This window comes from Oreochromis aureus, linkage group 9 (genome assembly GCF_013358895.1).
Source record: "Oreochromis aureus strain Israel breed Guangdong linkage group 9, ZZ_aureus, whole genome shotgun sequence".
NCBI classification, from domain to species: Eukaryota; Metazoa; Chordata; class Actinopteri; order Cichliformes; family Cichlidae; genus Oreochromis; species Oreochromis aureus.
The window spans coordinates 17,202,322-17,227,570 of NC_052950.1; the positions used below are offsets into that span (position 1 = coordinate 17,202,322).

A 25,249-nucleotide genomic window follows, 5' to 3' on the forward strand; every position below is an offset into this window, starting at 1 on the left:
AATAGCTGTTAATGCGGAAAGAATATGTGTAAAGAGCCTTTTTCCCCCCATGTGTACATGTTTAATGTTTTACAAAGTGCATGGTTTAAGCATAGAAACATGCACTTATAAGATAATATTAAACACCTGTATCCTGCCTACTTCTCACCGAGCATGCTCAAGGATACCTCGTCTTTTGTCCTCTCTTCTGTTTTTTCCTCTTGAGCTCTGCTTTTATGGATGGATCCGGGGAGAAGCCACATGACATTTTTTGTTCTCTTATCCTTTGACGGCCCTCCGCCCCCGCTGACTGACCCGGCCTTGCTCATTACCCGGCTGTGAGCATGTGTGGCCGGGCTCGAGGGCTGCCATGTGCACCCACTCTGATCCTCGACCCCAGCACGAGGACACTTGCCGCTCGGCCTGTTTTGCTTGAGGCCAGGGTTGCCTCTCTTCTCGCTGTCAGTCTGACTGGCTGTGGTGGACTGAGAGCACGTGCTGCAGCCTGAAATGACTCACAGCTAGCCCACAGCGTGGCCTTGTCACATTGATGGAGCAAACCTATTCTGGTCTCTTGCTTTCGATAAAGTAATTTATTCTTGATTAAAAGGGCGGGGTGACCTTGAGCAACCATTTCTGACAAAACTCACAAACATATCTCTGTCATATAAACGCATAACAAGCTCGCTTGGAATTCGTGTCTCAGATGTGCCTCAGATGTTTACACCAATTCATTCAGTGTTAACATTTTTCCATGGCATGTTTTATCTGCTTGCAACACCTCTCCATCTCACCAATGTATCTCTCAGGTGTGATCATCGTACCCAGTGCCGGGGTGGGCATCGTGCTGGGCGGCTACATCATCAAGAAGTTGAAGCTCGGCGCAAGAGAGTCGGCCAAGCTGGCCATGATCTGCAGCGGGGTGTCTCTTCTGTGCTTTTCCACTCTCTTCATAGTGGGCTGCGAGAGCATTAATCTAGGAGGCATCAACATACCCTACACCACTGGGTAAGGACAGATGAACAGAAATCATTGGAAAGGAATTGTAAACCTAACATTGCTTTTCATTCAAAGTAATATCTAAACATCATTTAAGAGGTTTCATTAGTTGTAAAATAGACACACTAGACAGTTTTTTTTTCCAGTCTGATCTAAGTCTTGATTTTCTGCTTTGCAAGTGTGACTCTAAAAACAAAATTAATCATTTAAAATGAGCCATTGCAGAGCCAGAATCCTGAGAAAGGGTGTGGGCTGTCAGCGTTCCCATCTTCCTCATGTGTTGTGGTGTGGTGTTGGGAGTGTGAATGATTAATTAGCAACACTGGCATCTGCTGAAGTGACTCGCTTTGCCACCTCTATTCCTGAAGCTGCTGCTGCTCGACAGCACATCAGCAGCCTGCTGCTGAGTTAACAAACAGTCATGCGACGTGTCAGCCCCGGAGGCAGAAATATGGAGTGGTCTGCTGGCACACTCAGCTATGAGCCCGCTCGCACAGACGCACAGAGGTACCATCCACACTGCGACCTTGGATGATGCAAAAGACCCTGCAAACTGATTACAAACATTGCAAATCTACTGTAATAATTCCCCCTCTCCTCCCACTGTTTGCTGCTAGCATTCTCAGATGTTATGTGTGCAAGCATACAGGGATAAATAATACAAATGCAGTGAACACGACAAGTATTCATAGCACTTCACTTGTTGCACATTTCGTTATATTTACAGCTTTATTCCAAAATGTATTAGGTTCAAGTTTGGGCCTAATACATGGCTGGAACACCTAAGGAAATTTTCAGAGTGGTCCCAAAGCCTGAAGCACACTGAATGATGTCTCTCTACATTTGTATTCATCTTTCCCTAAACCCTGACTAGCCTCCCAGTTCCTGCTGCTGACAAAACAGCACGATGCTGCCACCACCATGCTTCACTGTAGGGATGGTATTGGGTGATATCGTTTAATGATAAGGTGATGAACAGAACCTGGTTTCCTCCAGTAGCGACAATCAGCATTCAGGCTAAAAGGTTCAATCTTTGGTTTCTCGTGGTCTGAGAGTCCTTCAGGTGCCGTTTGGAAAACCCGGGGTAGGTTTTCCACCCTATTGACCCAGGGTGATATCGAAAACCTGCAGGACACTGGCCCTTGAGGCCTGTAGTTTCCCATCCCTGTTCTAGATGGTTCCCCTCTCACCACAGAACAACACAGGACCTCTGTAAGAAAAAGTAATGGAACAACTGAAGTGTTGTGAATACGTTTATATGTGTAGCTATACAGGGGCACCAAACATTTTATTAGTCAAGAAAACTTACATTAATTAGGCTCAACCGAAAAACCATCCAACAGTGGACACACTTAGCTTGACCTCCTAATTCACAGCAAGCTAATGGCTCTGTCACACAAGTTAACTAAGAACAGATTGTATGTAATTGCCAACTTGACCCCATCCAATTACAGACTGATATCAGATTGACGCTGTTTTATGGCAACATTTATGACAGGGTTAGGGTTAGGATAACTTTGAAGACATCACTTTCAGTTTAAAACAAAAAAGTAATACCGCAATATTTAGCATATTGCAATAAAATTAAAATTGCAATAATATTGTACCTTAAGTAAACTATTGAGATATCGTATCGTATAATATCTGGTGATTCCCACCTCTAGTTTGTATCCATGCGTATCCCACCAAATACACTTAACAGTGCTTAACCTATGTGAAATGTGCTTTTCACATAACTAAGTTAATTAAGGTGATTATTTACTACACTGCCAGTAAGCCACTGTGCTTTAAAGTCCTGGAGCTGACTCATTGTAACTGTAGTTTTTGTCTGAGCCCGTGTTTGTAGAGGGGTCAACAAGACTGTGTGAGCCAGCGGGCCTCCTCGTTACGAGCAGCGGTGGTCTGTAGTCACAGGTAGCACCCACACGGGAAATATTTAACCCAAGCTGCCCTTTGTGTCTGTACTCTTACGCTAGTCTAGACATGGCTCTCCCCCTGCTGACAGTCTGAGGACTATCTGACAAAAAAAGGACAGAGCCAGGAGGCATGTCGAGTTATGTAATGTTCTTAAATGTCTGCTAAAGTGTAATGTGATAATGTGTTGGGCTGGTTTTCTTAATTGAAAGCTACAGCATCTTCCCACAAGACCTTTGTTCCTGATAAACCTCCCGACATCACGGGTTGGTTTGTTGTCCTTTTTTTTTTTCCTGGTCATTGTCTGCCAGCGTCAAAGCCGATTAAACCGCTCACTCTCGTCGCTCTGTGCTTGGGTTTTTCATGCAGCGCTGCCTGGGCACAGTGATGCAAAATTTGCAGGGTTCATTAAAGGCCGGGGTTTAGTCTGGAGAATGACATGTGCAGTCAGTGCTGCAAGACTGCAACTCCATGAGGGCTAAAGGCCTTTTCTTTTAAAAAAAATGTATGCAAACACACTCATACACACACACACACACACAGAGTCTGGAATGTGACACCGTTATGTCAGGGCGAGCCCAAATATGTCGTTCCAGTGACAGCTAGTAAAGATGAGCCTGGACTTTCTGGTCCTGTGAAAAATGATGGTCCAGTGATTTAAGAGGAAAAGAAAATGTTCCGATTTTTTAATTTTTTTCCCCTGTTTGGCAGATTTTATGTAATGAAAAAAATTACTGGCAACGAGGGTAACCTACCATTACACGGCATGTCAAAAATAATCAGAGAGAGAGGCCCCACCAGTGTTGGCTCTGTGTGCTTGCGAGCGTCACTCCTGACCGCTGTGTTGTTAGGGCCTGTCCCCATCTGTTCCGCAGGGCTCAGAGTGAAGCTTCCCAGAGAAAACCCAGGGCTCGCTTCACTGCTCCCGGCTTAGATGAAGCCAAAGTCCTGTCTGGCTTAGAGCAACTGTTCCCACACTGCCTAAAGAGCCAGTGGAGGTGTCACTTCCTCGTCCCCCCTCGTTTCTGTCATTCTATCATCACACATTCCACACGGCTTGATCAAAGTTAATCAGAAGGCGGATTATATATAGAGACGACTGTAAAGATTGTCAGGAAGATCAGCAGCCTCCTTGTTGCTTTGTTGAATATCAGTTTCAGCTCCACACAGAAACTATTTCAGTTTTTTAATTGCTTTTTGATGCTTTTTCCCCCTTTTTTTCTTCACCCTTGAAACAAAACTTTATGGCATGCTGAGAGGGAGAGTGGAGACAAGTTTAATTCCCTTTGCAGCAGGGAATGTGGTTTAAAATGCTGCATATAGGGCCATAAATTTGTTTTCAATTTTACCGGAGCTAAGTGACGTGCTGATCCTCCCGCGGGCTCACGCTTGCAAAAAGAGATAGCACTCACACTAACCTGGACAAATTAATGCTTAAGAAATTATTAAATTCTCCTGCAAATTGAATGGCCAATTCCCCTTGCCTCCAGCTCTTGCTAACACAGCACTCGTGTGCATTGCTAAATTAAAAATGAGAGGTGGGGTATACAAAAAAAGACTGGTGCATTTTAGCGTTAACCGATATAGTTGGAAAAATTGAATCAGCTGGGAAAACATAAGGTAGAAATAAGCACCGAGTCAGGCCAGAGGGCAAAATAAACAAATAACATTACTGAAGTAAATGAAAAAAATGGCTTTATGATGATTAAAAATACACTTTTTAAAATTCCGTGCTCTGCTATTGATGCATCTTCCACCCATTGATTTTTAATTTTTAAGCACATATCTAACCTGAGGTCTCGTGCTGGGCTGGAACCAGCCAAAGCTGTGATTGGCCCCCAATAATGAGGTGACCCCCTACGTGGAAGCATTTGGCGACAGTGGGAAGGAAAAACGTCTTTTTAGGGAAGAAACCAGAAATATTAGACTAACTGTTAGAAAACTAACAGTTAGTCTAACATCCATCTCTTTGGACTGCGTGGAGGAAATGCAAACTCCATACTGACGATGAGGAGGTTCAAACCAGGAACTTTTCTTGCTGTGAGGCGACAGTGTTTTTGTTCTTAACATCTGCGCTTTTCCTCTGCAGCCCGACTCTGACGATGACCCACAGGAACCTGACGGGCAGCTGCAACGTGAACTGCGGCTGCAGGATCCACGAGTACGCTCCAGTCTGCGGCTCTGACGGCATCACCTACTTCAACCCCTGTCTGGCTGGATGCAGCACCGTCGGCAACGACAGCACTGGGGTGAGCGCACAATAGAGGGGGCGATTGCATACTTGCTGCACTCATAGTTCCTTTTGTGTTTGCGTCACATAATTGCACAAGCGTCAAATAAATCGGAGAATTATGAGTGGAAAAAGGAATCCGAGGAGTTTGCCAGAGGATACACAAATCATAATGGATACACAAAGACCTGTTCTCTGTGCATTCTCTTCTTGTAGCCCTGGAAATACAGGAAGTTAGCGTACAACAATGTCTTGGAGGAAGTTATAACAACACAAGGAAAGAAAATGTTTGGATTCTTTGCCTAGATCACTGATTGCACCGTGTTGGTGGTGCCATCCAGTCTGTGTGTGAATCTATAAGTCTGTTTTAGGGAGCTTTGTTCTGATTTAACTCTGTTTAATTGCAATTTCTCATTGCTGTTTTCTCCCACAGATCAGGAACTACACCGACTGCGGCTGCGTGCAGAGCAGGCAGGTCATCACCCCGTCCTCCGGCAGCCAGGTCAACCAGCTCCAGCTCGTCATTGTTAAAACGTACTTGAACGAGAACGGCTACGCAATGTCGGGGAAGTGTGACCGCACCTGCAACACACTCATCCCTTTCCTGATCTTCCTCTTCATTGTCACCCTCATCACTGCCTGTGCCCAGCCCTCCGCTATTATCGTCACACTCAGGTAAGGGAGGCTCTCCTGCCAGGTTTTGCCAGAGAGCTTCTAAGACCCTTTGTTGAAGGGTTCTCAGTGTTTCATTCTAATGTGGTTTCCCTTTACCCAGGTCCGTCGATGAACAAGAGAGGCCTTTTGCTCTTGGGATGCAGTTTGTCTTACTCCGAACTCTTGGTATGTTGCTCATTATTTACACCACATAAAAAAACTGTCCTCGGTATGCTTTGCCATCTTGTTAGTTTGGATGAATCTCTTATCATTGCTGCCCATTGAATCTACTTTGCCCCTAAAGGAAGTGCAAACGCTTTAATTGAGTGAAAAGTGCGTATTTGTTATTATTTTGCAAACAGCTTTCTGAGCAGCTGAAGATGTGTCATAAAGCATGTAGCCAAGCAAATCTGTCATCTGATGTTTTCGCAGCTTCTCCATTGTCCACTTTTCTCCAGCTTTTATTGTCTTATTCGTCCTCACTAACGCCACAGAGAGCAGGGATATGCCAGCTTGTAGCACACCTCTGTGAACTTTTGAGCAGACAGGTGTAGAAAAGTGCTCGGGCTGAGTAAACGCTGCCCTTGCATGGAATCCAATCAGCCTGGCCTTGCTGTGTGAACATAAAGTTGTCACATCACTTTTCATTAATGCAAAATGTGTAGAAGGGTGCACGGTGGAGCCCTGTGTGTGTGTGTGTGTGTGTGTGTGGTTATAGAGTTAACACAATCTAATAATGTGAACTTTGAGTTTCATTATATACACCTATACAATGTTACTGAAGTTATCAGTTAACAGGTTCTGATCGGCATAAAGACAAACATTGCCACCAAGTGGTAGAGAAATGGTACTGCAGTGCAGTTACTGTTACTACTGTGCTGTATGTATTAGGATGTATTTGAATTCTGTGAAATTAAGTTTGTTAGCAAAGAAGTTTAATTTGAATTAAATTAATTAATTCAGTTCAATTAAATATTGTTATGTCAGCCTCAACCCACTGTATAGTTTATATTCAGTTGGCTGAAATTGAAGTAATTAACTACAGCTTCTCTCTAACTCCAGCCTACATACCGACACCCATCTACTTCGGTGCTGTGATCGACACCACCTGCATGCTGTGGCAGCAGGACTGCGGCGTGCACGGCTCCTGCTGGGAGTACGATGTCACCTCGTTCCGCTTCGTCTACTTCGGCCTGGCCGCCAGCCTGAAGTTCGTCGGCTTCGTCTTCATCTTCCTCACCTGGTACTCGATCAAGCACAAGGAGGCGCGAGCTGAGCGCTGGCGTCAGCACCTGCCTCCACTGGGTACCGTCAGCGAGCTCATATGCCACGCCGGAGGCCAGAAGAGCCACGCGCGCACCCGTTCCTGCCCCGTGTTCATCCCGCCTCGGCCCGAGCCGCCAGCCGCCCTCCTGCTTAACCGCGGCCACTGCAGCCTCAGCTGCCCGGGCAACGCCCTCAAAGCAATAACTCCCCCCGTCTTGTTGCCACATCACCACCGAGGCTCTGCCCACGTCTGAGAGCGCGCCGGTTTCATAGTGACACGTGCCTTCCTGTTTGTGCATCTGCACGACACGGCGTCTGCTCACGACACCAATCGGACGCCAAGCGGGGGCTCCCCTGCTGCTGTAGGACAGACAGGCAGAGACACAAGTGCGCCCACCACACCTAAAGGGCTGCTCGTCCTTTACGATGACAGGAGAACGAAAGATGTTCTTTCACTCAAGAGCATATCATCAGCTGCAGCCACACGGCATCCACACAGAAGGTCAGACCTCCAGGTTTGGACACTATAAAGACATCTCATGGTGCTACTGTTAAAGGGCAGGGCATTATAATTATGTACAGTCAGATGAATCATCATCAACACAGCGTCTAAAGCACAACCTGTACTATGCAAGCTCCTGTGTACAGCTCCTCCCTTCTCAGTACTGTACAGCTCCCTCTGTATTCCACATCCGTACCTCCTCTGCTCCGCTCATCCACCCATACCACGACGCTGTTGTCCATTCTTTGATAGTCCCATTTTCACTTGCAGGTTAAGCATACTCTTGTGCATTTGAACCTGTTCTCTCGTCTGGTGTTGTCCACATCTTCAGTGGGACTGGTTTCTAATCCTTTCACCTTCATTTTTTTTTCTTAACAGTGCCTCTCAGGCTGCCTCGGCCAGTCCAGTATAAAAGGCTAGCTACCAGGGTAAACGCTAGCTACTAAAAAGCCAGTCATTTCTTCTTCAGCTGGGCGACAGCACTTTGCTATTGGTCGTCACAGATGATCGTCTGCAAGTTAACCATGTAGCTCAAAGCAGGCAAAGACCAGTTGGTACAGTGTAGAACGACTGTAGGCAAGAAAACGATATTTCATAAGAAGTGATGTTATTAAAACGTTATCTCTTGGCACCATGAAAGCTGAAGTTACTGAAGTTACTGAATGTCCCAAAGATGTGACAGTAGGATTTATTTTTAAAGTGGCAAAACTCCCGTTTACTTTAACCCCTTTTTAAAAGCGTCGTCTTCAGAGTAAAATGATTTGTATGGAATCAACCAGCCGATGAACACATGCATCATTTTGGCTTTGTATTGTAAAGGCGTCTCCATACTACTGATCATCAGATGTACATAGTAGTATTTTAGAATATAAAAGTAGCAGTGCAGCAAGCTTGACCCCTTATGTCAGTTATTGGGCGTTTGGGGCCATCTAGTGGACACAGAATGATTGCGCGTGAAGGCCAGTGAATGTTGCTGTTTGTCAGACCTACTGTACTATGAAATTATGAAATTATTGGTTTCTAAGTTAATCACTGCTCTGGATTAATTGCTTCAGACCCCCAAAGGTTATAATCGAGAGAACAGATGATCTGCTGTCTTGGATATTTATTTAAGTCAGATGTTTAAATTTTTTCTGGCAAAGTCTGCTGTGTTTCCCGTAACACTGGGCTTGTGTTGTTTAAGTAAATTATGACTTAACTTCCTCTAATCAGGAGGCGGGGGGCATTGAAGCCTTGTTGTGTTCTGATGTTAGAAATATATAAAAGTGCATTGAAAACCAAATTTTAAGAAGTATTTTTTTTTCTCCATGTGCGAGGGGATACATAAGTCTAATAAAAGTAACAGTATTTTATATTCTGATTGGTATGAGTTAACAGCCCTGCCACTTAAAGATTATCATAGGTAGATCAAAGATGAATTTTTAGTGTTACCGTGACTTCAAATGAAATATTCATAAGTCATCATTGTGTAAATATTAAAGCAAATGAAGCATATTATAGAGCTCACATGTAGTTAGAAGCATATTTATGAACTAACCCATGATGTTGTAGTTTAAAAAAAAAATTCTTAAAGCTAGAAAAAGGAAAAAAAAAGTTTCAGTGGTTGAACAGTATTATTCACACAGGAAGGTTCATTTTACATCACAAAGGGATTATTGGGATTATTTAACTGTTATCTGTCAACTGAACAACATAAATTAATTAAAATGTTTGAACTATGCTTCCCAGAATGTCCTCCTATATTATGATTCTCTGCTCTTCCTCCCCTGGGTCGTATTCATCACGCACTCTTAAGAGGACTAGCAACGTAGGATTACAAATCATCTACTCACTTACTGTGATTGCTGCTCAATAAACTCTGTTCTGATCCTTAAAACCTGTGCAAAAATACCTTAGGAATATGTTCACTGCAAGGCAGAACAGTAACATTTCCAAAATATTACTTAGCCCAAGGCCTTCTGTGTCCTTAAAATTCGATTTTTATTTTTATTAAAGCATGAAACCATCTCTTTGAGGCGAAGCAAACTGCTCTCCTTGCAGGGAAGGCTAGAGAATCATCCGGCAATGCCGCACCAAGGCGGCGATGTCTGACTTTGCTGTACTGTACACATACTTGGCTTTCAGTGTCCTGCTGTTCAAATGTCTGGATTGCTGCTGGCACAGATGACTTTGTGTTGACTGCAAGATTTGCTTTCTTTCTTTTTTCTTTTCTTCAGTATTTACACTGAAAGTGAGTTTCCTGTACTCTCCAAGTTGAGCTTTTATTGCTTTGTGTTCCTCGGGAGCAGAAGTCTAATTACTGTTTGTGAACACTTGGTTTACAAATGCCTTGAATACTTGATATTTGTCATTCAAATAAAAAAAAAAAAAAAAAAATCAATAAATAAAGAAAAGAAAATGAACTTGCTTGAATCATTACACACGGAGACTTGAGGGTGAAAGGTTTTATTTCTTAACAGCGTCATGGCTTTCCCAAAACCAGAGTTGTTCCATCATTTCTACACACACGGCTAATGCTGCAAAGAAAAAAGGGGCTTCGTGAAACCAGTTTCCAAGCCAGGAGATGTGAAACGTTGCCCTTGGAGGACCTTTTAGGGTTTTACTGACATGGACAAACCTGTAACAGTGTGTCATAATGTAACCGCCTTGAAATGAACTGGCCATGTGCAACACCATTCTCTGTCGTACGGTGACTTTCTTTAAAAAGTTACAGAACCACACGAGGAAGACGTTCTACCGCCTCTGGTGTTTGTGTGATCAGTGAAGAAAATCTTTATTTAAAAAACAACACAAACGTGTTTGTTTGCTGACTGTTAATCTGTGCCGTGATTGTCTAAAAGCAAAAAAAAAATGTTATGCTAATTCTGTAACTTTTTTAAAAATTATTTCATAAAACTTAGTTCACAGCAGACAGGCAGTGGAGGACCAGGGTCATTATTTTTTTGGGTGGGGAGGGCTATTTGAAAGTGCTTGTGGATTGTGATGGGAGTTTGTCGCGACTGGGCAGGTTTAGGATAAACTGTTTGAAGAATGGAGCGTACCTAACTCGATGCTAATCACCCATTCAGGGATGGTTTAACCACTCACACCGTTTTTCATAAAAACATATATTAAAAACATCGATGGTGTTGTTATCCATGTGGAATTCAGCGTTTTTAATTCCAACACTTAAGTTTAGCTGCATTAAGGCTTTTTTTTCTAAATATATATATACATATATATATATATATATATATATATATATTTGAGGAAAAAGAAACATAACACTGTTTACTAATAATTGTAGGCAACAGTAAAAAAATAAACAATAACTTTAATACTCATTATACAACTCTGACTGGCTGAGGTGGCATTATTCTTTTTGCTTCGCTCTTGGCTAGCTCTCCTTAATCACCGTGTCTCTATGGTGACCAGAAGTTTATTGGCTGGCTGGCCAGAGCGTGAGTCTGCCTCAGAGGGTCTGACTGGAGGGTTGAGGCAGAGAGCCGCTGCCCTCGTAGTCCAAGGTGACGGGCAGAGCTGACTGAGGCAGCACCACCCTGACACTCTGTGGGGTGCTAGTCTGTGTGGTGGGGATGGTGGTGGTGGTGGGAGGGCTCCCTGTGGTGCTAGCTTGGACCTTAGGCCTCAGAGTCTGCGAGACAAAAGGGAGAAAGCCTTGGGCGTGGAAAATATCATCCTCCTCTTCAGGGTCCAGGTTATGACTAAGACCCTGTGGGCTGATGGTCATTCGGTGACCGGGGCCGAGTTCTAGCTGGGCTCGCAGGCTGTTGTGAGTACGCAAGAGGTCATCGTGTCGCGTTTCGAGCTCTGTCAGCCCATTCCCGCTAAAAGTTTCGCCTTCAATCTCCTCAAGCAGCTGCGCCCACGTATCGCTCTGGAGGACATCCCTGCTTCTACTCAGACCTGGTGATGATATCACTGCTGATTTTGACATAACAGACGTCTCAGGTCCGTTTACAAGCCTCTCGGGAAGGTCGTTGACAGCAGGCTCCAGTTTCTGTTCCAATGTGGGCCTGGGTGTGGGTGGTGCCGATGGTATTTTGCTGGGGATGGGGGTGGTGAGGCGAGTCTCTGTGACTAAGCCCGGCCAGACGTCACTGGCAGAAGCCAGCTCTTCTCCGCTGCCCACTTCAAGCCCTCCACCCCCGGCCCCGGAGCCCAGCTCTGGCAGGGTGGAGTCGTCAAGCTTATGGGTTTGGTTGTTAAAAACGTGTCGCAGTGCAAACATTTTATCTACATCCTTCTGGAAGTTGTCCCAATTCTCTGGGCTGGGGCTGTAGTCAGGCCTACATTCATACAGGCTTTCGTTTATGCTATACAAATCCTCCAGTCCCTGCCAGTTCACCTCCTCATCTGTCAAGTTGGGTAGCTTAACCTTGTCGTCCTTCCCATATTGGCTGTGTGCTGTCAAAGAAAAAGAGAGACTGTAAGGAGCAGAAAAATACGGGGAGCTCTTTTCAGGTTCACTCAGTCGGCATGCAGTCATGCTCAGCTCCCAACTCTCACCAAAGCAGCCAACGTATAGGAGTCTGAGACCTCAAGCAACACACACACACACACACACACACACACACATATACACACACACGCTTCAAAAGTAGCATTAGAAAAACACAGTATTCACCCTGAGCTCAAGCCATGAGTAGTGCAAACACATGCTGGCTTTCTGCTAATTCAGTATAAAAAAAAAAAAGTCTGAGGAAAAACAAAAATATTCAATGATCCATTATAATATACTAACAAGTAATATGTAATGATATAGTTAATGAAGGGCCTGGGCTCAACTGAAATGCAAAGTCAGGCAACCTGGAATAAAAGAATGTAATGGCAGAGGAAACAAAAAGATGGTCAACAAACAAAAGATGAAACTCATGAAGCAAAGTAAGAGAATGTGCTCTGTAATTCCCAGGAAAAATGAGAAAGGAATTCAAAACGCTACAAAGAAAAAAGTAGCAGCAAAAGCCGAAATCAAGAGTTTGGCTCAGTTTGATAAGTGCAAGAAAAGAAGCGTCAGAGCCGCTTTTGGTTGACCGTCCTCGTGGAATCGGCTCTCTTCTGGACTTTTTGCAGCTAGGAAAACGGAGATGGTTTGACATCGGGTTTTTAGGGACTCACAGGAAGGAGAGGCTTGTTCTCCTCTTTGACCATTTTCGATGCTGCTGCCGCCTGGTAAGCAGGTGCCAGAAACAGAGGTCAAAAGTGCAGAGGTCAGTGCCTGGACAGAGGTCACGGCAACTCAAGTGTCCATTCTACTGCTAGCTAATGGCCATGAGTAGATATGAAGAGCTATTCTGAATGTTACACCGGGACAAAATGGAATGACTGTGGCTGGCATGGCATGAAATGTCGAGTGTTAAAGGAATAGTTTCAAGTTTTGGGCAACTTTATTTTTTGCCTAAGTTAGATGAGGAGATGGATACTCCTCTCAGGTCTGTCTGTCTGTTTTTACCCTTTGCTTTTGTGTGGATTAAACAAACGAGACATATATTGAGTTGGTAAGAGGAGATTCCTAGAAGTCTCTTTCTCTTCTTCATGCCTGGCAGGTACACACCATTCATCATAGAAAGTGAAATCAATCTTCTCACAGGGCTTTATATAAGCTTATCTCCCAAAAATGTCAAACTATTCCTTTAATGTCATGTAGTGATGCATTATGGGGATGATGCGGTTTCATGCATTGTCATTTACATGCACTTGATGCTTGGCCTCAAGTAAAGAAATATCCATTATTAGGACTTGGGATTATTATATTTAAACAGCCATGCTATCCTATAAAAAGATACTAAAATGATCGATATTTTAACATAATAAACTGATAGAAGTGTTTCATCTTGAGCATTGCTGTGAAAACGTGTGGCAGAGAGCATCTTAGCTGCAAATCGACAATACACAGCGAGTAAAGATAAAGACAGACTGTGTGCGCAGGATGAAACAAACAAACAAAATATCTGTTATGCTTTGTTAGCGCGTTCCCAGCATGCAGCCACAGATGAAGCGTCGGCACTCCGTGTATGACGGATTAGTGGGAATGAGGCAGTTGGGCCCATGCAGGTGTTAAAGGGAGGAGAAAAAAAATAAGCCACTGAAGAGAAACAAAAACTTGGAGAATACCTGTGTGGCTCAAAGCTTCCTCCATCTTTACCTCCTGATAAAAATAAAAGCAGTCGATTGTTAATGCTTTGATTCAAGGAGATGTGGGAGGGAAACAAACAGATCATTCACACTGAAGACGTCTTCATGCACCGCTCCTATATGCTATGGAGAAACGCAATCATTGGATGATTAGGAGGAGGTATGAGGAGACAATGGAGGAAAAAGTCTGAAAGGTCTTATGACTGGGCTGGGTTTAGAGATGAGGAGATTCAGAGTTAAGTGGTCTGATCAGGCGCTCACTTTACAGGTTATCCCCTTCAAAAGCAAAAAGGTTATCCAGTCAGGTGATTGCTGAGGGTTAAGTCACACATCACAAATAGATTCTGCTGCACCCATTTCACCCCACCGTTAAAATTTTAATAATCTAATTTTCCAACTAAAACATCACTTGATTGAACCACAACAGTAATTTCATTGGTTCACAGAGCTGGCACCGTAACTGAGAAAGGGCAGCCAGTGCAAGTAAGAGATTTTCGGCTGTTTTGTGACATGTGCTGGCACGGATTTGACAAGACCAGCATGCCAGCGCTGAAACACAATCAGGTTTCTCAGAGCAGCTTTGGCCGCTCCAGTGCTCCACTCTCCAGCTGGTAATTACAGACATGAAAGTTTTATCCTCGGGACATAAACAACGCAGCCAGTTCATGCCACACACAAACGCTGTATAGCTCAGCCTTTACGGGCTTAGGTCACAGTGACATTACTTATTAACCGCCTCCATCACCGGGATGTCTTCTTTTAATGATCCTTGGACCAATTGGTGGTGATAAAAATAAATAAATAAATATATTGTGGCTGCCTATAGCACCGATGCGTGACAGGCTCAAATAAAACGACAGCCTCAATTGCTGTGATGACAGAGTCCTCCAAATAATATCCCTAACACTCGGTGACTCACAAAGGGGAAGATTGGCCACGATGCACAACTGTAACCTGGCCCTGTATTTTTCTTTTTTCTTTGATAAATTCAGAATATATTCCAGTAGAGTGGGAGATCCTGAGCTGAAAGACAAGTCACAGTGCATGTGTGGGTGTGTGGGTATATGGGAAGAAAACACAGGAAACAAAGGGAATGCATATCTCAGTCATGATTACTTGACCTCCACCTGAAATTTGAGCAAACTGAGTGGATCATTCCCAAACACATGCACCATGCAGAGATGTACAAATGCACACAAGACCGAGACTGAGACAGATCCAAACCACAGAAGACACACACTGTGGAAGACTGGAACACAAATATTATCACATCGTCCCTCAGATTACGAGTTATATTAACGATACCATTTATTACACGCTTCATTCAGTCTGATTCTTCTGTTTGTAGAATCTGTTTCAGTCTTTATTGGCATCACAACTACCACTAAACCCAGTTCTTCACTCAAAGGGGGAACAAACAGACTGAAAGAGGATTCTTTTATTTTAATTACATTTTTTTTTTTACCTGTATCCAAGCCTTTAGGGCGAGGGTTACACTGCTTGTATCCTTGACAACTCCTCATCTCCATGAGCTGGGCATGGAGTGTGTTCAGCACCTCTCGATCCACTGCATATACCGCGTTGGTAAGCTGCCAACACAACACACACACACACACACACACACAAAACTTGTTTTACTGTCATGATGTTATATCTTCTTGTTACTAACACCACCTGTTCTTTAATAGATGAGTTTTATAACGCAGGAGCCAATGAAAATGGTTTAAGAGTGACAAAGCAGACAAACGCAGCGAGAGAGAGCGAGAGCACAGCTGACTGATTGTAGACAGATGTTCACCCACCTGGTAGGGGTCACTGTTGAGGTCAAAGTACTCCAGGAAGCCGGTGGAGAATTCGCAGAAGAGCGTGTTGTGGGTCTCGTTGATTGTTCGCAGGCACCAGTACGTGTTGTTGTTGGAGCTGGTGCACGCACAGAATGCCCCCACTACGAAATAAACGACACAGTCGCTGCCGTCAGTCCTAATCCTGACCATTATTTCAGGCGAAAACATGAAACTCATTAAATGAATGGAAATTTTACGAATGTTTGACAACCAGATCTACATCATGTTAAACACTGATCAAACAAACTATCATTATTTCGCTGATGTTTGGAGACTGAAGCTAATAAACGCACGTGTCCAGAAGGGAGCCGTCTGCCAGTGGTCATTGTTATGCGTGAAGCAAGTGAGGCCTGGCAGGCTGCAGTCGTCGCCATTCCTCTGGCGCTTCTTCTCCTTCCTTTCCTTCTTTCTCCTGCGGATCTCGTTGTACAACTGGGCCTTCCCGTCTATGTCCTGCGCAGCCTCTCTGTCAGACAGAAACGTGAGAGAGGATTACAAAGGCGTGACGCAAACATGACATCAGCCCCTACCCTCCTTGGTGCCAGTAACCGCAGTAATTGGGGGGATACAGAGGGGACTTCCAGAAGGCCTCGCTGATGCCAGGCTATGACAGCCTGTTTACTTTCATGTTTGAGGCCTTACTACAGTATTTCCAATTTTCTCTGGAATGACATTCTAGCCACTGTCCCCTCTTCCTCCAGCCCGAACACACGGCAGGCACTGCGAGAAACAGCTGCTTTACATTGGCATAATCGGTTCCCAGTGTTTCCTGGTGCAAGCCGATCACTGTGTTTGAGGGACTGACTGATTCCCCTCTCTGCTGGATCATTCTGTCTTTCCATGCAACTCAATCACTTCCAGACACACACACACACAATGACAACATCTGCTTTGTCATTTAAAGTCTATTGAGGGACCATTTATAGATGGCATGCCTTCTTTAGAAACTTGTGTGTATTTTAGGATCGCATACATCATTAACACACCAAAGTAAACGTACATGATGGAGTGTTCAACTGTGAGCTACAAAGCAACCGAAAATGAAGATGAGCTTTAGTGATGGATTCGTGTTACACCCGCCATGCAGGGACCACCATGCAGATGTACGGTTAAAGAGCATCACAGCACACACCATTTGCACATTTTCAATCAGTTGCAGATTTCATGGTCAGTGTTAACTGATAGATAAAATGCTGAAACTAAATAGGGCAAACTCAGAATTAAAAGGGGAAGAGAAACTCACTTAAACGGATGGAGTTGATCATTCCTGCTCTTCAATCTCTCTGCCTTGTTTCTGTGTCCTTTGCTATAATAGCTGTTTTTTATGAACAGAAAAAGGACCGTGGAAGAAAAGTTGTTTTTTTGTTGTTGTTTTTTTTATCTATGCAGTCCAGCAGGGTTTGGAATAAGGCCTAAAACAAGCTATAAAATCAACTTTTCCAACAATACTAGAGAGATAAATGTATTTTTTAAGGTGAAATATAAGTGACTGACCTCTTCTTTCCACAGTCACAATCATCTGGCCGTGTCCTCTTCAGATGACCTCTTACTTCTCGCAGTTTTTTCATTTTTTCTTGAAGTGCTTCAATCTAGAAATATATAAGCAATACAAGCAATGACCTTTAATAAAAAAAATACCCAGAAAACTGTCCAAGAGCCTCATATTGAACCTCATACACTCACCTCCTGGTCCACATAGCTCTTATGATCCTTCCATGCTCTGGGGGACTGGTAGATTTCTCTCTCGCAGTGGACGCTGTCATTTACGAGGATGTAACACCTAAAAAAGACACAATCCCCCCCCCTACTATATACTACTTTATTGATGCAGAGAAATGTAAGTGAGAGGGGAAATTTGATTGCTTACTTGTGGGTAACTTTCACAGAGTTCGGGTATCCGACTGCATTTGTATCATCTGCCAGCATCTCCTCTGAACCGTCGTCAGACCCCAGCTCATATTCCGGTTCCTCTGGGTTGTAGTGACGCTTGGAGATGACACGAGGACGGACAGCTGACTGATCATCTGCCTGAAGGTCAATATCATATATTTGACCTTCAAACTCCACAGACAGAGACCTGGCAGGTCGAGTGTGGACGAAACGTGGGCGATAGCCTATTAAAAAGAAAAAAAGGATGCTATGCATTTCTTTTTACTCTCATTTCCACCTTATTTCAACATCGCAATGAAGTAAAAGCCAGCGTCCTAATACACCAACTGATTTTTGGTAGGATATCCTATCTGAATCTTTAAGGCTTATTACATCTTCATACTTCAGTTGTACCGTTTCCAAGACACATCAGAGGGCATCAGACCATTTGATAACAAAGTCCCAACAGCCCACGCATGCACAAAGGCACGTCCAGAGCATAAATTCCAGGACCTGTTGCAGAGTGTTTGCTTTTTCCATGCATGCGTCTCGCTTTAGAGCATAAAAAATCCATTGCCGGGAATAAAAACTTGAGGCTTTAAAGATTTCTCTTTCTAGTACTGAGAGACAGACATTAATGGGACTGTTTAAGAAAACAAAAGCTCTTCTTTTTGAAGTGAAATAATCTTACACACATGTATGTGCATTTTGCCATGGTTTCAATTAAATCACTGTCCCTCTATATTACAAGAAGAAAGAGCAGGTTTGGGTATACTCACGGCGGCTTGTTGAGGAAGGAAACTGTCGGTGGGAGCGGCGTTCGGTCTTGGATGGTTTGTACTGTGCGTCTCCACAGTCGCAGGCCCTCTCCCTGTTGTCGAAACTGTTACGGGGCTTCAGGCTGCGGGCTCTCTTCCTGGAGCCTTCTTTGGAACCACCTTTACACTTCTGTATCCTCCACTTCCCTGTGATCTCCTCAACGCAGTGCCATTTCTGCAGAAAGAATTACTTTTGGTAGCACGACAGGCTTGCAACAAAAAATAAACCAAAGTTTCCTTGCAACAGCAATGAACACATTTTATTTTATTTTTTTTGGTATGGCTAATTAGTGCCTTAGATGTTAATGATATGACAGCACAATTTGAGATTTCACAACTAAACCTTTAGGAAAATGAGCGCATGCTTCTAACAGACATATCAGATCAGATCAGAGCCTGTGGGAAAGAACGGCATCCAAAAGCAGCGAGAAAGATCAACCAAAACTAAAGCATGAGACCAATTGGGTCTGTCTGGTTTCTAGAAAACAAAGTGGAGACCCATATCGTTTTCACATTGGGTATGTCCATTCTATGTGCGTCACTAGTGTAATTGTGTAAATACATGTCCATACAATCGCAGTCATCCCCCGCGCCATTTCCCAACATGAATTCACGCCGGGAAAAGAAAGTTTTGAAGCTAATTGCTGTGAGTAGTGCCGCTGGTTGGGTCTCGAGTAAACGAAAGAGACACATCTGTAAAGTTTGGTATAGATGATGAGGGCTGAGTGTGGGAACGAGGGTCCAAACAAAGGGCTATAAGGCAGATCGGGTTTCTTTTGGAAGAGCTTACAGACCAAACAGGGCTGTTATATCAGCATTAGACAAGACGTGAGAGCGAGAGAGAGCGATGTACTGTCACTGGAGGAGGAGAACAATCTCCGTCTTTCTTTCTCCTTCCCCCTCGCCCTCCTGCGGGTGCTTTAAAGGTATAAGAGTATCACTGCCGCAGCAGAAAAGCAGAATAATATATTATAGAGTTTAAGGATATCATCCTGATACTGATCCATGTTGAGATTTTCCACTGTTAACAAAATAAGATAACTGTAATAAAATGTGTTACCATGGATGAAAAGGAGAGATAAAGCATTTGTTTGCTTTGAGCAAGAAACATTTCACTGGCCTCCAGGTTGCTTATATGAGGGTATAGTTAAACCATTAATAAGAAGCTACTTGCAATCACTTCAACACACTAGATATACTTATGAGCACACATGATGAGCCCATACTTTCACTTGCATTATATGATGCGGTATACACCTCTGATGCTTATTGCTCCTCATTGTTATACACACAGTGAGGTGTTCGTTATGATGGATCTGGTTTGCATTAGTCAGACCCTTAGAAATGTCTGTAATTGAATACTACAGGACATTTGTAATAATTTGTCTTATTCTGGCCTGTCTGTTCCGGGGCCACAACCTCTACTATTTGGCTGTTGGTCTGGCAGAAAATTCATGGGCATAGATCAAGGGGATGTACCAATTAGCGCACCACAAAACGGTGTAAAGCGGTCCAATTATAAACCAGTTGTGGCTTTGTAGAACAGTTCAAAAGGCAGCTAAGAGGTCACTTCAAAATAATTGCATCGGCTTTCTTTAGTGGATATATCAGGGCACTCATGTGGTCAAAGAGTTGCAGAAAGAAGAAATGCGCTTGTGTGTAAATGGGTGTTTCTCCTTTACCTGTCCGGGCTGTTCACACGGTGTCTGGAATTCAGCCTGCTGGCAAGTCTCTCTGACCTTCTTGTACTTGGGGAGACTGTTGCTGTGTTGAGTACTCACTGAGTCATCCTTTTTTCTCAGGATCTTCCTGCACGACAAAACAAGAAAAGCAAAACCGTAACAATGGAGTGACTTTTCCAGGGAGTCTGTTTGCTACACAAGGTGAATGAAGCTGTCCTGTTTTTACATTCTGTCATAGCCAGCCTTGTGCGTTTGCATGGCCAGCGAATGAATAACTTATGTAGTGCGTGTACGTGCCAGAGGGTATGGAGTTCAGCTTAGCCTCACACCGCTGCTCAGGTCCACGCCAAGCTGTTTGACCTCAGCTTGGCGTCAAATTCAACTGCCCTGTCCCCTTTTCCTTTACAACCACCACCACAAACACTGGCTAAGTCTCTGCTACAGCCATGCCAACACCACTGTCCTTCCTCTGCCATTATACCTCGGCTAGTCACAGCAGTCACAAACAGAATGAAGATGCCAGTGAGGCACAGAACAACCTGTCCCCTTACACAGGAAGGCCACTGCAGTGTTTCGTTTTTTGTTGCCCTCTTCTTTGGCGGGAACCAGCCAATGTTCACACGCTAGCTCGGCTGACGTATCTTGCCTTCAGCCAAGAGTGATTAAAGAGCAAACAGTTGTTAAAGACCCTCCCTGATTGCTGCATTACGTACATGGAGTTTTAAACAACACAGTCAGTCCCAGCTGTCATTCAGCATTTCACAGGCTCAGATGTAGTACTGTAAGGTCATGTGAGGTCATTAAATCAGACAACATATCACATGACTGGTGCAGGAACTGCAGATAAAACTTCAACTACTGTATTTGTGTCAATAGAGTCAAGTTAATGGAGGCTAATCTTATCACTTAAAGAAAAGTGGACCTGTGGACGTCATTTAAAAAGAGTTTAGAGTTTAACTGAGGAACAGATTTAAACGTCAGCCGGCTGCCAAAGCATCTTTTATTCTCTTGAATACATGTGAGGAAACGATAGCGGTGATGTAGCAGTAACAGCAGCTGTAAAGAAGAATGTAACATTGTAATATATAGCATTTTTCATTTTAATTTTTCTCCTTTTACACAGTTACACAGACTGTGCTGCCAGCACAATCTGCCTTCAGCCAGCGATTGTTCTCTTGCCTTTTGTTTTCATACGAGTGCCCTCATGCCTTTCTTTTCTTGTTGCTTCAACCTATTTTTTTTTAACCCCCGGGCAGCTGTATATCGTAAAGTCGAGCTTGACGGGATTATTTCCCTCCTCGGTTGTCATGTTTCTGTCAGTGTACCCCTGGCATTAGCACAGCTAAGCATGTTCAGTGAACAAAAGTGGACTGACAGCTTGGAGGTATCATTTTCTGCAACATATATCTTGTGGCAGAGGAGGTTAAATAAAGAACTGACAGGGTTTGTGAAAGGACACACACTGGATGGAATCAGAAAACGGCCTTGGGGAAACAGTCAAGTGTTTTCTGCAGTGTGGCTCCTGCATTCCACACTGGGAAAGTTGGTGACATGTCCTGTGAGTGGATTGAGTGTGAGGCTTCCAGCTATTCCTCAGGTAACATCATCCTGAGCCTGGCTAGCCTTTGTTTATTTTGCGTATGTCTAGTCCTCCCATGTTACTGAAATGTATCTTCCTCCTGTCTCCATTGGTGCAAGCTAAGTCAAGTTTAGGGCTGTGATATAGGATTGTGTACTTAATATATGCAAGGCTCCCCCCTGAGGAGACAAAGACTCGATAGCTTGTTTTCTTTTTCCTTTTTTTATCTAAATGACCTGGTTACATGTGTCAGCGCCCCTTGCATGAACTGTCATAATTTTCCAGGCATTTTAGCTTCGCCAAACAACTTAGAACACTTTCAATTTGTTACACCATCACTGCCGTCCAAGCCGAGTGTGGTCAGGAAATGTCTGTCAGATAACAAATAACCGGGAAAAGCAGATGTGTTGCTCGAAAAGGGAACGCGCATCGAGCCCTGCACATTTCGGGTTCATTTGAATGTTTTCATCAGGTTTATGTGACACACAGGGCTCTGCAGTGACACGGATGTGTTTGTGGTGTGGAAAGGGAATAAAGAAAGCCGGTTTACCCTCGCTCCACAAGGAATGTGTCTCTCCAGACTTTGGGTTTCCGGTTTGGTTTGAATCTGGGAAAACAAAACGTACAAAGTTCATAAGCTTCATATGGCTTAAGCACTCACTATCAGCTACAGCACGGTGGGAACAAAGCTAGTCAAAATTATGGAAGTTAATCGCAGCAAGCTCAGGACCTCTTTTAGTATTAAAGGGATTGTGCTAAGTTTTTCTGTAAAAACATTTTCGTGCAGATTTATTATAAATAGATTCATTGTGCAAGGCACAATAATCTTGCATTCCTTTTATACACAGTTAGTACAGTGGGTTTGCTGGAGACAAAAAATGATTCAGTTTGCAAACAAATTCTACAGGAAACTTCATAAAGAAGAACCTCAGTGTATCCCAGCCAAAGTCCCACAGCCAAGGAAAATCTGCCAAATTGCCCCAAACCCACTCTGCCCAGCTGGAGCAAAAGCCATCATTTTGGCTATGGAAATTTGCATTTGCTCAATAGAAGTCAATAGACAGAGTTGTTGCGCATATGCACACTGTGGAATTACATGTACATAGTATCCATTACAGCATGGTATAATGGATCCACACAAACCTGTTGCCAGTCCGTTCCTGTTCCAGCAATTTAAGGATGGGCTTTCCATCCATGTCTGGAGGGATCTCCAGTCCAGCAATGTGGAGAAATGTGGGAGCCAGGTCAATGTTTAGCACCAGATGAGGGTTTCTGGAACAGTACAAGCATGAAAGACTTAATTCTTGCAAGAGAGATTTTAAGTGATAAAACTGATGGATTGAAATATCAGAAGTTTACTAAAAGAAGACAACAAGAGTGCAGTAAAGACTTACTGAATGTTTTTATAGTGACAGAAAAATTTGCGTAGTTACTTACACTGCCCCGGGCTCCACATTCGGTCCTCTCATGAAAAATGGTACACGGATATCAAAATCATAAGGCATTGACTTGCCCTTGACCAACCCAAACTGACCAATGTGGTATCCATGGTCTGCTGTATAAATGATGTAAGTGTTGTCCAGTTCGCCAGTTTCCTCCAACATGTCATAAATCTGTGTGAAAACAAAGCATCAGTAAAATGATCCATGGCAGACTACACAATTATTTACAGTAACTACATATCCATTAATAATTACTTATACCTTCTGCACTGAATCATCCACAGACATGAGCGTCTGTAGCCTTTTCCGATGGAGGAAGTTGGTGAACTCCATGTGGATCGGTTTCATGGGGCCCGTGTACTGCATGATCCAATGTTTGTCCATATTCGGGGCATAGTTGTAGCTCGGGGTGCTGAAAGGGCAAAAGGAAAGGAGAAAGGAGACGGGTATGTTAAAAAAAATGCTTTATTTGGATTTGACAGCTCAAACATTTTTATTGTGTTGCCGTTTAACTCACGTAGAAGTACGAAAAACATTCTGGATGTGTCCACATGCGACTTATCAGAGCGCCTAACAGCCAAGGGGAAAACATTTAAGATGCCAAAAACACCTGTCTGCTACTTTTCACAAACCTCTGCTCAGCAGCAGGTGCCACAGTTGTCCACTGTGCTTGACAAGCATCAATAGCCGCTCAGTTTGCTGGGGGAAATGTCTTAACACTTTGCACCCAGCACCTTGACTGTTTTTCCACACCTCTCTCAGACCAGATCTCTCCTCCTCACACAGACACAAGTCTCCTTGCTTCACTACACTCCTGGCAAAGACAAGTCATTTGAGGGTTGGCACATGCTTAAGAAAATAATAGGCTCAAAAGTCGGGTTTGCAACAACTTCTGGACCAAAAAGCAAAGAAGTCATGCTCATTTGAAATCGGGGAATCATAAGATTGGACAAAGGCAAGACAGAGAGAGAAGTGCTTGCGTTTGTCAAGTTTGTGTTCAGCTGAAGGAAAGTGTTCCCCTGCTTGCAGTAAAGGGAAGCGGAACATCTGATGTTCTGCAAATCTCCTGCAGTTGAAAGCAAAATAGCACACAAATTATATAAAGTATATATAATGTGCGTAGAAACCGACAGAATCTCAGTAGCAGTGAAGTTGTGTCCCTTCAGCTTTAAGTAATCCACTTTATAAATGAACAGCTTCTACCCCTGAATAAGCAGCCAAAGCCTCAAAATTTGCATACTTAATGAAGACTTGCTTTGGGAGCTACTTTGCCCTCACTGACTGAGCTGCCTTCTGTCCTCGTCTCCTCAGGCCTGCTTTGTGAGAAGGGTGAACTCTTCACCCACTTAGCAGGCGGTCTAATAAGACCCACAAAGGGACCTGTCTCTGGGCAATGGGCCACCAAGGTATGGGGGCGCTGAGCACCAGGGAACCAGGAATGTAGATGTCAGTGGAAAGACGCCAGTCCATAGCAGAGGTCACACCTGCATACTGTTGCATATAGTGTAGGTCTACCTTATTGTCTACATTATCCTTGGCTTACAGGAGCACTCCATGCACCCTAAAATGCCTCCTAACCTTAAAAAAACACAAAAGACACAGCACGCTTGAAGATTAGAGAGTTTCCATAAAGCAAGTTGTTAATCTATGGCCAGAATAGCATCTATCACTCCCTGCTAGGGAAAGACATGCCATTGACAAACCGCACCAAATCTAGGGTGTTTAAAATAGGTCGGGAACATAGTTCACATCTCAGAGAGAGTAAAAGCACCTGAGGAATGTTAATGACATTAACATCAAACCATCCCCAGCTATTGGTGCTGTCAAAAGTACAGACGCTTGTTTTGATTTATGAAGCGGCTCCTCCTTAACTGCCACGCGGTCTCTTTCCATCTCTGTGCATAACACACTAGCTGTAGATGGCATCTACTACAAAGTCATCTTTCCATAATCCAATTTAAAATGGAACAGTGTCAAGAATATTCCCATAAAAAGAAATTTGAACATCTGAAAAAAAAAGTGTTTCCATAGCTGTTATGAAAGTTTATAGTCAAACAAACACCCAACCATGCCAACCACCTGGGCTCTCCATAGTAATCTCACCACTTAATCTACACAAACACACACACAATAACTGGGGCAACCCCTTTAGTCACTCGTGGGCCCCAGCTCCACCCCCTTCACCCGGAGACTCAAGCTAAAAATAAATTAATAATGTCACAAAGGGTGTTCCAGAGCGCACAATGCATTCCTCTGGTCCTAGGAGCTCCAGGGCGAAACTGCTGATTGATATGGACGGGGTCAGGAAGTCCTTTGCGAATTGCACAGGCGGGGAG

General features: G+C 43.7%; 2 protein-coding genes across 9 annotated transcripts in view; one reads left to right on the forward strand and one right to left on the reverse strand.

Annotated features, from left to right (window-relative positions):
- The window catches only part of LOC116328250 (solute carrier organic anion transporter family member 5A1), a 33,914-nt gene extending 25,789 nt beyond the window's left edge, over positions 1-8,125 (forward strand). Inside the window, exons 6-11 of one of the 2 annotated variants that reach the window (XR_005614186.1) lie at positions 789-987; positions 4,982-5,141; positions 5,556-5,797; positions 5,898-5,962; positions 6,839-7,814; positions 7,923-8,125. Coding sequence is in view for 1 of the 2 variants with exons in the window: in XM_031749984.2 (XP_031605844.1) it covers positions 789-987; positions 4,982-5,141; positions 5,556-5,797; positions 5,898-5,962; positions 6,839-7,296 (1,124 nt within the window). In the remaining variant the exon portion in view is untranslated. Of the gene's footprint in view, positions 1-788; positions 988-4,981; positions 5,142-5,555; positions 5,798-5,897; positions 5,963-6,838 lie in introns of both variants that reach the window. The other variant, XM_031749984.2, reaches the window with a different exon arrangement.
- A 1,848-nt stretch (positions 8,126-9,973) lies between these two features.
- Positions 9,974-25,249, reverse strand: part of sulf1 (sulfatase 1) — a 76,304-nt gene continuing 61,028 nt past the window's right edge. For 5 of the 7 annotated variants that reach the window (XM_039617539.1, XM_039617538.1, XM_039617537.1 and 2 more), the window contains 14 exons: positions 23,175-23,325; positions 22,909-23,084; positions 22,615-22,743; positions 22,022-22,078; positions 19,893-20,019; positions 18,172-18,385; positions 17,391-17,637; positions 17,207-17,303; positions 17,018-17,112; positions 16,767-16,838; positions 15,817-15,989; positions 15,482-15,624; positions 15,145-15,268; positions 9,974-11,951 (listed from right to left, as the gene is read on the reverse strand). In XM_039617539.1, the coding sequence (XP_039473473.1) occupies positions 10,996-11,951; positions 15,145-15,268; positions 15,482-15,624; positions 15,817-15,989; positions 16,767-16,838; positions 17,018-17,112; positions 17,207-17,303; positions 17,391-17,637; positions 18,172-18,385; positions 19,893-20,019; positions 22,022-22,078; positions 22,615-22,743; positions 22,909-23,084; positions 23,175-23,325 (2,761 nt within the window). In that variant the 3' untranslated portion in view covers positions 9,974-10,995. Of the gene's footprint in view, positions 11,952-13,658; positions 13,693-15,144; positions 15,269-15,481; positions 15,625-15,816; positions 15,990-16,766; positions 16,839-17,017; positions 17,113-17,206; positions 17,304-17,390; positions 17,638-18,171; positions 18,386-19,892; positions 20,020-22,021; positions 22,079-22,614; positions 22,744-22,908; positions 23,085-23,174; positions 23,326-25,249 lie in introns of all 7 variants that reach the window. The other 2 variants (XM_039617541.1, XM_039617540.1) reach the window with 2 other exon arrangements.